General features: G+C 35.4%; 1 protein-coding gene across 2 annotated transcripts; it reads left to right on the top strand.

Annotated features, from left to right (window-relative positions):
• Window positions 1-10,482: 10,482 nt before the first annotated feature.
• LOC133182740 (protein angel homolog 2-like) lies at window positions 10,483-15,305 on the top strand. Of its 2 annotated transcripts, XM_061317588.1 has the most exons (5): window positions 10,483-10,552; window positions 10,899-11,359; window positions 12,634-12,857; window positions 13,936-14,005; window positions 14,126-15,305. In XM_061317588.1, exons 2-5 carry the CDS (start codon window positions 10,960-10,962, stop codon window positions 15,055-15,057), a joined length of 1,626 nt encoding a protein of 541 aa, XP_061173572.1. In that variant the 5' UTR covers window positions 10,483-10,552; window positions 10,899-10,959; the 3' UTR covers window positions 15,058-15,305. The 2 variants fall into 2 exon arrangements, with proteins under 2 accessions (XP_061173572.1, XP_061173571.1); XM_061317587.1 differs by lacking the exon at window positions 10,483-10,552 and having other exon boundaries at window positions 10,795-11,359.
• The last annotated feature ends 553 nt before the right edge of the window (window positions 15,306-15,858 follow it).

Consider the following 15,858-nt stretch of genomic DNA (forward strand, 5'->3'; position numbering starts at 1 on the left):
GATATTTTCCTTGGCCACATGAATGGGTTAATTCAGATATCTTGCGTGACATGACAACACTAGAGCTTATCCCAGTGGTTTTGGCCATAAGTTTATGGGGTAGTCAACTCGCGAATAAAAAAGTACTATTTCATATTGATAATGAGGCATTGGTTGCGGTTTTGAATAAACAGTCCTCAAAATCCAATAGAGTTATGAAATTAATTCGTCCATTCGTGTTAGACTGCATGTTAAACAATATTTTTTTACGTGCTGTTCACATCCGTACAAATGATAACATTATTGCCGATTCAATTTCTCGTCAGCAGTGGCACCGTTTTTGGAAGGCTGCACCACATGCACAGACATCACCGCAACCTGTACCAATCAAATTCCAGAACATCATATCCAGCATGAAATAAACAAGTTGTTAGGGGCAGCATTATCTGAAAACACTAGCAAGGCTTATCAAAACGGTTTAAGAGCTTACTTCAGCTGCTGCATGCAACAAGGATTAAATACTCCTTGGCCACCCACCTGTGATTCGATTGTTAGATTTGTTCCACATTTGTCACTTAAGGGCCTGGCCTTTTCTACAGTTCGTTCGTACTTAGCGTCCATTTCTTATAACTGCAAACTTCAAGGTCAAAAAGATCCAACAGAAGAGTTCATAGTAAAAAAGTTGTTACAGGGCTTGAAACGCACTGCTCACAGCATTGACAGTAGGTTGCCCATTACAAAGTCCATATTAGAGCAGATTCTTAAAATTCTACCCAGTGTATGTACAAATTCATATGAGGTATCATTGTTTTCAGCTGCATTTTCTATTGCATATTATGGCCTCCTTAGAGCAGGAGAACTTGCAGTCTCTGACAAATCCTCAGATAGAGTTGTTGCCTATACAGACATTCATATTGATTTATCACTAACACTACATTATACCTCAAAATAAAATTTTCAAAGACCGATCAGTATGGAAGGGGTACAATTTTGCAGATACATGGCACAGGGGATTTAACTTGCCCCTGCACTAATCTTCAAAGGTTTTTGGAAATTAGACCTACGCAGGGGGGTCCGTTATTTTGTCATTTTTCTGGAGCTCCTCTCTCTAAGTACCAGTTTACTTCGATTTTATACAAAGCAATATCGGCCTTAAACCTGGAGTCTTGGGGCTACAAAACCCACTCTTTTCGTATTGGAGCAAATACGGAATTGGCTTTAAAGGGGTTTTCATCTCAAGTTATTCAATCCTCAGGAAGATGGAAATCAATTGCTATAAAACTTACATACGTATTCCAAGATTTTAATTAAGTAACCCAGAATTATTATTTCAGATTTTCAAGTCATAATGCCTTGGTTGTTTGGGGCATCAACTATTAAAAGGGCTTTTGCAGAAGCTTAAAGATTAGGCCTGGTAGGTGTGACTTAAATTTGCAAAGATTAAATATTTCAATTTGGTGGCAGTGGTATAGAATTTAAGAATGCTTTAGCTAAATTGCGGTTGCTGAAAAAAGTGGGTCCTACCCCAAATGTTATCCTTGTGCACTGTGGCGGAAATGATATTGGGAAAACATCAGTGAGAAAATTAAGAATGTTAGGCATAAAATTCTTGGATTTTATTAGGGAGGAATTTCCTCTTGTGCACTTAATATGGTCTCATATTCTTCCCCGCATTAGTTGGCATTATTCGTCAGATAGTCGGGCCATGGAGAATACCAGAAAGAGGTTTAATGCATTTTTCTCTAACAAAGTTTGTCAAGTTGGGGGTTCTGTAATCCACTACCCTGACATCAAAAATCATGCCCAATTTTTTGAAAGGGATGGGGTACATTTATCCAAGTTAGGAAATGAAATTATTCTCAATACAATTCAGGGGGGTATAGAAGCGATCATTAGGCATGGATGCAAGTTTTACCCATCACATTAATGACTGATATCAGGAGAGAAAGGGTCACGGCTGCTCTAGGCCGCTCAGGACCCCCACTAGTAAAGTGACAGCGCCCCCATTCGTAGATGCCTTGTTAATGCATATACGACTGGGGTCTTGTGGCGAACTGAGCAGCATACATCACTTTAACTGTAATATTTGTTCATGATTGGACCGCTGCACCACACAGGGTCAAAGTTGAATACCATGTAAATATTGTGACAGTGTAAACAAAACTGTTTATTTTCTTCCTTGACTTCTGCACCTCCCAGAGTCAATTTGACCTTGACCTCTGCATCTCCCAGGGTCAAGGTCACCTGATATGTTGTATGTTGATGTTGTACTGAAATGTTGCTGTTGTACTGAAATGTTGTTGTTGAGCTTGTGTTGCTGGGCCTACCCGTTGCTTTGGAGGCCTGAAATAATATGTTGTATAATTCAGCTGTGCCCAAAAGCGCCAAATGAATATAAAACCTATTAAAATTTGTGTTTGATTTATTGCGCCTGTCCAAGATAATATGGCATCTATCTCGCCTGTATGCGAATAAGATGCTTTTATCTTGGAAGCGCAATTTTTTTGGCGCAGTTATCTCTCCTTGTTTCAGCACGAGTTATCTAACTTTCAATTATATAAAGAAAGCGCTCGTGCTGCAAACTCTCTCTTTGCCGGTTACAGGCTAGTTGCAAGGTTGGTGTTAATAAATTTTTTAAAAAACAATATGGCTAAGCGTAGATTTTTAAAATCCCTCCCTGCCCCTAATCCCCGAAATGTACATTGTTGAATAGATACTGCTGGTGTTTCTGTTATTTCTTTTCAGTGGAAAGTTTTACAAAGCAGGTAGTCATCGGTACCTACATATTCGGCACGGCTGTCATTTCTGAAGACTGACTGTGAACTGAGCGGCATACATCACTTTAACTGTAATATTTAATCATTATTGGACCGCTGCACCACACAGGGTCAAAGTTGAATACCATGTAAATATTGTGACAGTGTAAACAAAACTGTTTATTTTCTTCCTTGACTTCTGCACCTCCCAGAGTCATGGATGTGTGAATATTATTGTTGCATTGCAAGTTTTTATTATTTGACCTTGACCTCTGCATCTCCCAGGTTCAAGGTCACCTGATATTTTGTATGTTGATGTTGTACTGAAATGTTGCTGTTGTACTGAAATGTTGTTGTTGAGCTTGTGTTGCTGGGCCTATCCGTTGCTTTGGAAGCCCGAAATAATATGCAGTTGTATAATTCAGCCGTGCCCAAAAGCGCCAAATAAATATAAAACCTATTAAAATTTGTGTTTGATTTATTGCGCCTGTCCAAGATAAATATCTTTTATTATCTATTGTTTTGCTATAATTGTGATTATTCTGTACATATTCCCTTATGTTATTGTAACAAGATATGGTTAATGGTGACTAAGAATGTAATTGTATTATTGAATGTAAATCAGCATTTATTATTGATGTGACTAGATCTGTGGTGAAAGTACATATAATTGTTTATTGTTTGTATTAGTAAAAGTAAATTTGTGACAGTCAATGATGAATTGTAACTAGGTATGCAGTGAAAATACATGTAAATGTTAAATAAGTAGTAGATGTTAAATTGTGACACCAGATGAATGATGAATTAATTGTGAATAGTTATGCAGGGAAAGTACATATATTAAATGTTAATTGTATTAGGAGTAAATGTTAAACTGTGACAGTGAATAATGTTTTGTAACTAGTTATGCAGTGAAATAACATGTTAATGTTAATTGTATTAGTAAATGTTAAGTTGTGACAGCGAATGATGAATTTTAAATAATGTGTTGTTAAATTTTCTAATCTTATTGGCCAAAGTTTTATGCAGTGTTAAAACAAGAGGCCCATGGGCCACATCACTCACCTGAGTAACTTTGGCCATGCTGTTCTTTACCAGATTTCCCCCCTTGTAATACTTACTTATTGTGGCCCCGCCCTAACCCCAGGGGTCAGGATTTTAACGATTTAGAATCTACACTACCCCAGGATGCTTCCGCATAAGTTTCAGCTTTTCTGGCCTAATTGTTCTTGAGAAGAAGATTTTTAAAGATTTTTCCTATATATTTCAAAGTAAAACTTGGATTCCCTGTTGTGGCCCCGCCCTACCCCCGGGGGTCATGATTTGAACAATTTAAAATCTACACTATCCCAGGATGCTTCCACATAAGTTTCAGTTTTTCTGGCCCAGTTGTTCTTGACAAGAAGATTTTAAAGATTTTTCTTACATATTTCAATGTAAAACTTGGATTCCCTATTGTGTCCCCGCCCTAATCCCGGGGGTCATGATTTTTACAATTTAGCATCTTCACTACCCCAGGATGTTTCCACATAAGTTTCAGTTTTTCTGGCCCAGTTGTTCTTGAGAAGAAGATTTTTCCTATATATTTCAAAGTAAAACTTGGATTCCCTATTGTGGCCCCGCCCTACCCCCGGGGATCATGATTTGAACAATTTAGAATCTTCACTACTCCAGGATGCTTCCACATAAGTTTCAGCTTTTCTGGCCCAGTGGTTCTTGAGAAGAAGATTTTTAAAGATTTTTCCAATATATTTCAATGTAAAAATTGGATTCCCTATTGTGGCTCCGCCCTAATCCCGGGGGTCATGATTTTTACAATTCAAAATCTACATTATCCCAGGATGCTTCCTTATAAGTTTCAGCTTTTTTGGCCCAGTGGTTCTTGAGAAGAAGATTTTTTAATGACCCCACCCTATTTTTGTCTTTTTTTGATTATCTCCCCTTGTAAGGAGAATTTGCCCTTTATTTTAACAATTTAAACTCCCCTTCACCCAAGGATATTTTGTAACAAATTTGGTTAAAATTGGCCCAGTGGTTCTTGAAGAAAATGTGAAAAGTTTACAGACGGCTGGACAGACAGACAGACGGCGGCTGGCCGATGGACAACGGGTGATCAGAAAAGCTCACTTGAGCTTTCAGCTCTGGTGAGCTAAAAACACAACTAAAAAAAAAAACAAAAACAAAACAAAAAACAAAAATAGAAAAATAGAAAAAAAAGAAACAGTACAGAATAAAAGAATGAAAAATGTTGAAAAAAAGAACAAAAAAAGAAAGAAAGAAAGAAAGAAGCAAAAAAAAAGCAAAACAATAAAAAAAAAATGCACAAAACTTTTAATGCTGCCTGCTTGAAAAAAACATTGCTTCCATTTTTTTCAAGCAGAAGGTTCCAAGCCCTTAAAAGCAGAGGAGAAGTTTTATATGTTATTAGGTCATCCCTATCTCTTTTTGTCTATTGGTAGTAGATTAACATTTAAACATTTTCAGCTTCCCCTCTGGAACCACTGAAAAATTACAACCAATTTTGTCATATAGCATCTATGGTTAAAGAGAATTAAAAAAATTCATAATTCATGGCATCTGCCCCCCCCCCCCCCCCCCTGCCCCCTGTCTGCTCCTGAGTATTAAGCAAACAAATTAAGAGCACAGTTTTGATGAGGGAAGGTGCCTCATCCAAAGTTATGAATATAATGGCCTCTGGGTCAGAGGTTCTGGTGTTTAGGGCTGAATCGGGGGACTGATGTTTAGGTAGGACTCTATAATTAAAAAATGAAAATGAATTTGTTCTTCATTTATTATTCTGCTCCTGAACATCTACAAGACAAACAGAATACAAAGTTGTAATGAACAAGTGTATTATCTACATTTTTGTACTTATTATTTATTAATGAATTGATTAATATTTTAGAACAATCTTCAGCATGTACAAAATTACTCAGTGTTGCAAGCAATTGTACTTCACTGGCAGATGACATTTCTTTTATAGGATTAACACCCAACTCTCTACAAATGATGTTAAATATTGCATATCAATATTCCAGGAAATGGCGCTTTAAATTCAATGCTTGTAAATCCTGTAATCTTCGATTCCGAGCTAAAGGCAATAAAACTAACCAGCAACTTGCTTGGACTTTAGGTGATGTTCCTATTCCCTGCCCTGATTCCTGTAATCATCTAGGAATTATTCTTAACAGAAATTGCTCATTAAGGACCCTCTATCGATTAAATGCTGCCTGCACTGCCCTGCAGGAAAGGAAGAAACTCCTTTTTTTTTTCTCACAGATATTGAATCTCCCTACCTTAATCCATTAACCATAGTTTATCTCTACAAATCTGACCCTGGGTCCATGAATTTCATAATTTTGGTAGAGGGCTCAATGCTTATTACAGTCATGCCAACAGTTTAACTACTTGATGTCCAGGAGTAAAGAAGAAGTCATTTTAGCTCTACTGATCAGAGACCAAAAGAGCTTATTGAATAATATGATAGTAATTAAGGTGTCCATCATCCATCCGTCTGCCTAACTGTCCATCTGTCTAGTTTTCTAAAATGCTACTCCTCCTACAGTTTTAGTCTGACTTCAATTTAAACTTGGCACACAAGTAGACTACACAAAGATGCATGATTCAGTGCATTGGTTTTTGATTTCAATGAATGGTGTTTCCATGGTTACAAAAATAGAAATTTCTGTGAAATATTTTCAAAAGCTACTCATCCTACTGTTTTGGTCTGATTTCAGTATAAGTTATAATTGGCACACAAGAAGACTACACCAAGATACATAATTCAGTGCTGCTGCAGCATTGGTTTTTGATTTTATTGAACGGTGTTGCCATGTTACTAAAAATAGACATTTTGGTGAAATTCTTTCAAAACGCTACTCCTCCAACAGTTTTAGTCTGATTGCAATAAATCTTGCCACAAAGAGACTAAACCAAAGACCTTTATTCTATTTATTGTTGTTGCATAATTTCAAGTGCAAGTACTACTAATTTCTCTTCCTTTATTATAAGTACAAACCAGTAGAGCTACAGTCTCATTAGAGACTTCTGGTTAGAGATTGCACTCATTTTGATGGTTCTGGCCCCACCCCTAAGGCCCCAAGGGGGCAGGGACCATGAAATTCACAATTTCACAATTTTTGTTCCCCTTCACTCATAGATGCTCTATGCCAAAATTGGTTGAAATTGGTTCAGTGGTTGCACAGAGAGAAGCTGAAAATGTACAGATGTTAATGTACGACACACGACAATGGACGGAAACGGATAGCAATAGGTCACCTGCGTGACTCAGGTGACCTAAAAAGTCCTCTCAATACCATTATAAAAATATGTTCAATTTAATATCATTTATAAAGGTGATTTTGGGAAAATGTAGGCCTGTTTCACTGATCAATATAATAGATGTTTGCCATAAACAAATCTTAAGTCATCATAATAATGTGTACTAAACCATGCGCATGTATATATCAATTTATTATTGCATTAATATTTCCCTAATATTTTTTTTTAATATTTTTCACCAATCGTATAAGAATTTGATAAAATATTCATCTTATTTAGTTTGGTTTTAAGAATTATACAGACTGTGGTCGACGTTTTTAGCTCACCTGTATGGCAAGCCCTTTTACTATTATTTTATTCGTAAAATAATTTTTTCTTTCAATAAGAGAGATGTCTCTTTAGCTTAGAGAGATATCTCTTTAGCTTACAGAGATATCTCTTTAACTAAAAGAGATATCTCTTTGACCAAGAGAGATACCTCTTTGTCTAAGAGAGATATCTTTATAAACTAGAGAGATATCTCTATAAACAAAAGAGATATCTCTTTTTGCAAGAGAGATATCTCTTTTACTTAGAGAGATATCTTTCTAAGTTAGAGAGATATCTCTTAAAGCGAGAGAGATATCTCTTAAAGTTAGAGAGATATCTCTTTAACAACATTAAAAGAGATATCTTTCGAAGTAAGAGAGATATCTCTTTAGATTTTCAAAAAGAGATATCTTTCTAAGTTAAATAGATATCTCTCTTAATGAAAGAGATATCTCTTTTCACGTGAATATAAAGCTTACTTCCGGTAAAGGGAGAAGTCATTAAAAATGCTTTTTAAATAAATATAATGTAGAGAGATATCTCTTTACAGTGAAGAGATATCTCTTTTTGCTTGAGAGATATCTCTTTTTGACACTTTTGAAAGATATCTCTTTCACTTTGAGAGATATCTTTTATGATAAACTTAGAGAGATATCATTTTTACTTTGAGAGATATCTCTTTAACTTGGAAAGATATCTCTCAAAGTAAAAGAGATATCTTTCTAGGTGAAAGAGATATCTCTCTAAGTGAAAGAGATATCTCTTTAACGCTAAGAGATATCTCTCTTAACAAAAGAGATATCTCGTTAAGTGGAAGAGATATCTCTTTAAGTGAAAGAGATATCTCTCTAAGTGAAAGAGATATCTCTCTAAGTGAAAGAGATATCTCTCTTAGTGTAAGAGATATCTCTTTCTTAGAGAGATATCTCTTTAAGGAGGTTGGATCCTGTCATCAAAAGTAATGAGAATTTTTTATCAAGTATATTTTTAGAATTTATACACATAGCTTTATTAAAAAGCAAAACAAAAAAATGGGGGTCAATGCGCTTCTTTTGGCGCTACAGAGCATTTAGTTTGACCTTTTTGCACTGAAAATACATCTTACACATAAATCAATTTTTAAGTTTTTCCTTCAATATTTTTTGTTCAAATAAATTATGGGAACAAAAACAGTCTTATTTTATCTTAAATAGACACATTAAAATTTGTGACAACGAAGAAATTTTCAAATAACTCCGCATGTTCAATTATTTGACCTTTTTGCACTCAAACATTTTCATTTTTCTGGCATTAAAAATTTAACAAGCAAAAAAATCATTTGAAAGTAATGACATTTTACTGAATTTAAGAAGATTGGTAAAGAGTATTGTATATATTCAGAAAAGAAAATTAAAAGTGGGGGTCTGTGATGTTAATTTTTAGATATTACTAAAATAGTGCTAATTTTAAGCTTAAATTAGGGCTTTTTTTTTCTTCATTTTCACAATTTATTTGGTATATTTATCAAATATGATGATAGAATTCATGACAGTTTATTTAATAGATAATTTAGGACCAGTATAAAACAGTAAAAAATAACTATGTGTGCAGACTGCATGTAAAAATAGGAATCCAAACTTAACATACTTTAGACACTTCGAAAGAGAAAAAATGATCATTTTCTTCTAAAAAACCTTCCGCCACAAAATATAGTTCCTCACTTAATGCTTTTGGTATGGAATTCAATCATGGAAATTTAACTGAATATAGTTAAATTGGCATTGTAGAATCCAAATTTATTGTAAGAATTAAAACACTATGGAGAATTTTTGAAATATAGGTTAAGATAAAAATCTGCTCAAAAGCTCAGGAGCGAACCTCGTTAAATTTGAGAGATATCTCTGTTTTTTAAGAGATATCTCTCTAAAATAATTAAGAGATATCTCTGTAATTTTGAGTGAAAATTTATTTTACGAATAAATAGTAAAAGGGCTTGCAATACACCTGAGCCGAAGGCTCAAGTGAGCTTTTCTAAATGATCAAAATTTTCCATTAATTGCATGTCTGTCGTCATGTAAACTTTTCACAATTTCGACTTCTTCACAAGAACCACTGGACCAATTTCAACCAAACTTGCCACAAAGCATCCTTGGGCGAAGGGAGTTTAAGTTTGTTTTAAGGTATCCGATCCATGCATGATAGCCTCAGATTCAATGAATCTGAATGCATAACAGATATATGTTGGCTGAATACTCAGTATATGTAGACATAATCTTCATGTTTTAGTATCAATATGTAAAAGCGGAATGTGTCCTAATTTTTGACCTTGTCCTGTCCTTGAAGAGTTATCCCCCTTTGCTTTTATTCAATAAAAATCAATTCAAAAAAAAAATCTATCTGGTAAAAAATTAGTTTTCAGTTGTTTTTCTATTCCTATAATAATTAAATACATCTTTCCACCAAAGCATTTTTTGATATTCTTAGTATATAAATTTTTATTTTAAAAAAAATTGCTTGTCCCCATAGACCTCAATGCATTCTTCATTTATTTTATTATATTATTACTACTTAGGTAATTATAATTTTGAAAATTTCTCCTGGTAAATCCTTAAAGTTTCTACTCTAAAATGATTTGATTTAATTTCCGAGTATTTAATACAGGATGGATATTTAATATTAGAAAATTAGGTCCTTTTATGGATCGGATACCTTAACAGACCACACCCTCTTTTAAGGGGAGATAATTAAGAATTCCTGAAAATTTGGTGGCATATGCATCTTTTAAAAATCTTCACAAGAACCACTGCAGGGCAAGAAAAGATGAAACTTATGTGAAAGCTTCATTACATAGTCTAGATTCAAATTTGTTCATATCATAACCCCCGGGGTTAGGGCGGGGCCACAAGAGGGTGTCGAAGTTTTACATAGTCAGTGTGTTCCATGGGTTTTTCTCTGAATTTAGTTTAACCAATAAATGATGCGTTCAATTTAGCTTTAAATTATTATTCCTTTGAAATGTCAAATATGACAATAAAACAAGCCATATATATAACAGTAAATGTAAATAAAAATCAAGTATTTAACTGTCTATATACATCGAAAGAACACCAATTTCCGAGAGTCTCCAATTCACAAAATTTTGACACTTTGCGTTTTATAGCCGCACCTTGACGGAGGGAATTTTTTTTGTTAAATGATGTAAGAGTAAATCAAATCAATGAAGCATTAAGTGTCCTTGCGTAAAAAAGGTTAGAAAATCACTATTGCAGATATTTAATAATAATATGTAAATGAAAATGGATTGTTTTGACCCTATATACCCACAAAACAACCTCTTTCGTAACGTAAGTTTCCATCATTGAACATATGATCATACGTCGACCTCGTGAACAAGTCGTGAAATGTTTTCATTATTATGAATGTATCGGACATCTAAGGTCTAAGATTAAAATTACGAAATTTAATTTTAGTTTGCCACTAGAACTTGTTGCTTAAACTAACAGTGAATGAACGCCGTCGTAAACTATGGAAACGTTTAAGGTGTAATAAGAAAAAACGAACCATGAAATTAAGGGTGCTTTATTTAAACTGTAGGAAAAACGTTGGATATGTTAGAAGGTTCCAAGGAAGTTGGTGTCAGCTAAAAGTAGCCCATATGTCATCAGTGAAACCAAAACCAGTGGAGGTCATTGATTTGACTGAAGACACAACGACAAATGAACCCCCACCTCCCCAGATAAACAAGGGGAAGTTTGTGAATTACAAGTCTCCCCATCACACTGACAATGGACCAACCAATGGAGGATTTGGTAACAGAGTAAATGCAGTTGAAAATTCAAATATCAACACTATGTTTAGACCTTTGCCAACTCTGAAACAAGCAGGGCAAGTTGTGAGACATTTCAAGAGAGTCAATAAACCTGTGCAAACTCTGGGAGAGGGACCTATTGCACCAGGATGTAAACAAAACACAGAAGCACAGTCAATGAGAGAGAGGAGTCTTACAGAAAATCCTCAACTGAAAAGATCTCGTACTGAGCAATCATTTGAACCAGGTATGAATTTTATTAAAGTTTCTGAAATTCAATGTTATCTTAATAACCATTTGTTTTAGTAGGAATGTATTGATTTGCTTGATTTAACTTGAAATTTATCAAGACACATGTCGACTCCCACTGCGGGATGTGGAGGCCCGTCAATCGGATGAGACCGTATAAACCGAGGTCCCGTAGTAGATGCTGGCACGAACATGACGAAAAAGATCTCTCACTGCTCAATGGCCCTGAGTGCCGAGTATAGATCAAAATTTGTAGCCCTCCACCGGCAGGTGTTGGCATCTCCATATGAGTGAATAAGATGTGTTTGTGTAACACTATGCCCATGATGGTAACACAATTCTGGAGTGGGACGTAGACTACAGTGCAATAGTTATGGCCAATGTTAAAGTTTTTCAAATGTAGGTCAAAGGTCACAGTTGAGGTCACAGGATCAAATATTTCTGTACCAATGGAAAGGTCTTGTCATAATGAACACTCATGTCAAATATTAAAGCCTTACCCTTGACAGCGCAATAGTTATGGGCTAGGTTAAAGTTGACAAAGGACAGACAAACAGACAGACAGGACAAAAGCAATATACCCCGGGATCTATCAATCCGGGGCATAAAAATTCTCGAGAGGGACGTTACACAACAAACAATCATTGATACATATATGTACATTTTACATTTGCAAGGTATCCTGTAAAATCAGCACTCCAGCACAGCCTGGATCAGTTTAATATGAAATAGACATGTACTTTATGGCTAGGGACATAAGTGTGGTTATAGTTCAGGACGTAATTTGTGACAGAGCCAGGACGGATCAAACTAAATCAGAAACCACAAATATACTGAGTAAAGGAAGCCTGCATACTCATAGTAAAGAAGAGACACGTGGATATGATTTCTATACATCCTGATAAAGAAAACACATCCTTTTTTAGTCATATCTGGAACAAATAATAAACCAACATTTTACACTACACAGTAACAATACAGGCACTTTTTTTTTTTTTTACATTTCATTGGCATAATATCAAAATTGCTTGCAATATGAATAACAATACAGTTCAATTTTATATCTGAATCATTGATTTAACTAAAAATAAATGAACACCGTGGAAGAAGTTTCAATGGCTTTTTCTTTAATTATATGTATTTCAATCTCTGTCTGCTGCCTTTGGATATCTTAAAAGTTTTCTTCCTAATAAATATCCTCTTTGTCCTGTCAAGTACAAGATATGGTTTGACTCTATAAATAGACAAAAATATTTTGCTGTACTTTTGTAGGTTCTTGTTTTGGTAAGAGGGAATGGGAGTTAACTCCCTTTGGAAAGGAATATCAAGAAAAGAGCCAAGAGGGGCTTCCCTTCTCTCTCATGTCGTACAACGTGCTGGCTCAGGACCTTCTCTATGATAACCAGTACCTCTACAGAAACCATCCAGAGCAGGTTCTGGATTGGGAATTCCGCAAACAGAAACTGTTACAGGAATTTAATGACCACCGACCTGATGTGAGTTATCATTGTGGCGTGCATTTAATGGGATTATCAATATTAAGAGATAAATTGTAGAATTTTAATTTGAAATTATTAAACTTCTCTGGTACTATTCAGTAAATTGATACTTAGCATTACTCAGCACTAGCAGTGTAGAATTACAAATAGTACAGGTGGAGTAGGGTTTTAAGGAGAATTGTTTCTTTAAATCAGTTATTTGCCCAGTGGTTTTGATGAAAGAAATAGGCATGCTCTTGGTCAAGAAAAGTACACCTTTCAAATCAGAAAAAATGAGTGGGATAGAGTAAGGAAACAATAAACAGTCTTATCATTTCAATCTTATCTCAATAAAATTGAGTCAGATAAGCTTTTGGTAAACCCTCAGCATCTGCCTCTCAGCTTTAAGTTTTTAGCTTACCTGGGCTGAAAGCTCATGTGAGCTTTTCTGATCACCATTGTCCAGCATCTGTCTAGCTGTCTGCCTGTTTGTCCATCCAAGGGGATTCCAAGTTGTACATATGAAAGGCCAAGTTCCCTTCCAGTTACTCAGGTGAACATTGTGGCCCAGGGACCTCTTATTTAGAAAGTCTGTTATCCAGGAAACATAACTATACCTTGACCAATTTTACAGGGATTGTACATGTAGAAATGTCTACTACTGGTCTTGCTTTGCTAATGATGTTTAACACAGTTTTTTTTAGCCCCACCAAGACCAAACTTGCAAGGATAATGTGTCAATAGATTCTAACTACTAGGTGTGCTTCAGATGCTAGTGTTGAAAGTTCTATATTTTCTGTTTAAAAGGAAGGTTAAAGTTCTTGAGAAAGGTTCATTCCTAAAATCTGTGTAAAGCCCTATGTGGAGCAAACCTGTATTGAGGATGGATCTAGGGATGATTGCTTTCAGAATGTTGTAGAAAGTAGATGCTGCATCTGACCAAACTTTACAGTCAGAAATGCACACAACCAGACATGAATTCTCAAGTAACTAACATCTGGTATAAGACTTTTCCTTACTTATAGAAAACATTCCTAAAGATGAGCTTTATAATCTCTGTTTATTACCTATAAACCTATATTTTATCAAATTACAGGTTTTATGCTTGCAAGAGGTTCAGAAAAGCCATTTAGAAGAGTTTTACAGACCACAGCTGAAGGCATTAGGTATGCAGTATATGCCTGTTTTTGTTATGTCATAATTTATGATAGCATTGCTTTGAAAATTAAATAATTATCCTTTAAGTCTCATTATTTTTCTCTACATTGAAAACTTATTTTTTTAAGGATATGAGTGCGAGTTCCTACAGAGAACAAGTGGAAAAGTGGATGGCTGTGCAACATTTTACAAGCGGGGAAAGTTTCGCATGGAGGAGGTCAGACATGTTCATTATTTCCAAGTAGGTTCCCCACTTACAAACCGTGACAATGTAGGTCTCATTCTGAAACTTGCTCCTCTAAATGGACAAGAAGGAGTCTGTGTTGCTAATACTCATCTGCTCTACAACCCAAAACGAGGGGATATTAAACTTCTACAGCTGGTGAAACTCCTAGCTGAACTGGATCACATGGTTCCAGATTTTCAAACTGTTCCCATCATTTTGTGTGGCGATTTCAATGCCCGTCCTCATAGCTTCATGTACAAATTCATTTCCCAGGGCTACCTGAGATACCATGGACTACCTTTAGAAGACATATCAGCGCAGCGGTTTGGAGGTGGAAGAAAGTTACTGAATACAGGTCTGATCCCCTCAAACTTAACCATTTCAGATCAGTGTCATTACCTGGAGGATCATCATGTAGAAAAGCTGAGGAAAAGCCCCGTGTTACAAGGACAATTCTACAGCTACCAAAGTTCACCGTACCATCATTTTCATTTTCCCAGTGTTTCACAAAACTCAGGCTTTCTGTGGCATAGGTTTCATCTAGTCTCCACATACTCACATTTCATAGAAAGAACTGGGGAACCAGAGGTGACCACACAGTCCAGTGCTTCTGATAGCTCCGTGGTAGACTATGTGTTTTATTCTGTGTTAGGAAGAGAATGCAAGTCCAGGAGGGGAAATTTCAACAATAGGAACATTATTGAGGGAAGGATAAAATTGCTAGGACGTTTGGGACTACTGTCAAAGAAAGAAATAAGTGCAGCTGGAAATTTGCCAAATTATCAAAATCCATCCGATCATATGCCATTAATGGTGAAATTTCTCTTAACATGATGTCATGCCAGTATTACCTGTAAATACTGAATCTCAAACAGAACAAGGGCATTATTGTATAAATGTTCAGGATTTGATTATTGGGAAGTTGAAAATTCCTTACATTGTTTATACCAGTAGTTGATTGGAAAATGAAAAACTTTGAGGATGCCTGTGGTGTAAATGTGAATTCAAGCTGTTATTGAGCATCATTACAATATACCAAAGAATAGCTTAGATTAATTGAATTAAAGTTTTTTAAAACTTGATTTTTTTTTCTTTTTTTACTTGAATAATGTTTTCCCCAAACAGGATGGAGATGTAATGCAGGGCTTACAATAACATTGAAATAAAGAGGTGAATTAATCCATATGAAGAGGCTGTTTTAGAATTATTCACAATAGTTTACTTTGCCACATGAAATTTGAAGCTGTGAATTCTAATCATTGAAAAGGTTATAAATCGCCTCTTGCTGCCCCTTATTGAAAGCCCCGTAATGGTTTTTAGCTCACTGAGCTAAAAGATCAAGTGAGCTTTTTAGCTCACCTGAGCCAAATGCTCAAGTTACATTGAAATATATAAGATAAATCTCAAGAACCACTGGACTAGATAAGGTGAAACTTACATGGAAGCTCCTTAGGAAGTGTAGATTCTTAATTGTTCAAATCATGGACCCTGGGGTTATGGTGGGGCCACAATAAAAGATGCAAGTTTTACATTGAAATATATACTAAGAAAAATCTTCAAAATTCTTCTCAAGCAAACTCACCAAACAGCAAGGCCATGATTAGTCATAATTTTTTTTAAGCATTCTCGAGTAGT

This window comes from Saccostrea echinata, unplaced genomic scaffold (genome assembly GCF_033153115.1).
Source record: "Saccostrea echinata isolate AGI-Se365-2 ecotype Australia unplaced genomic scaffold, CSIRO_AGI_Sech_v1 ptg000009l, whole genome shotgun sequence".
NCBI lineage: Eukaryota > Metazoa > Mollusca > Bivalvia > Ostreida > Ostreidae > Saccostrea > Saccostrea echinata.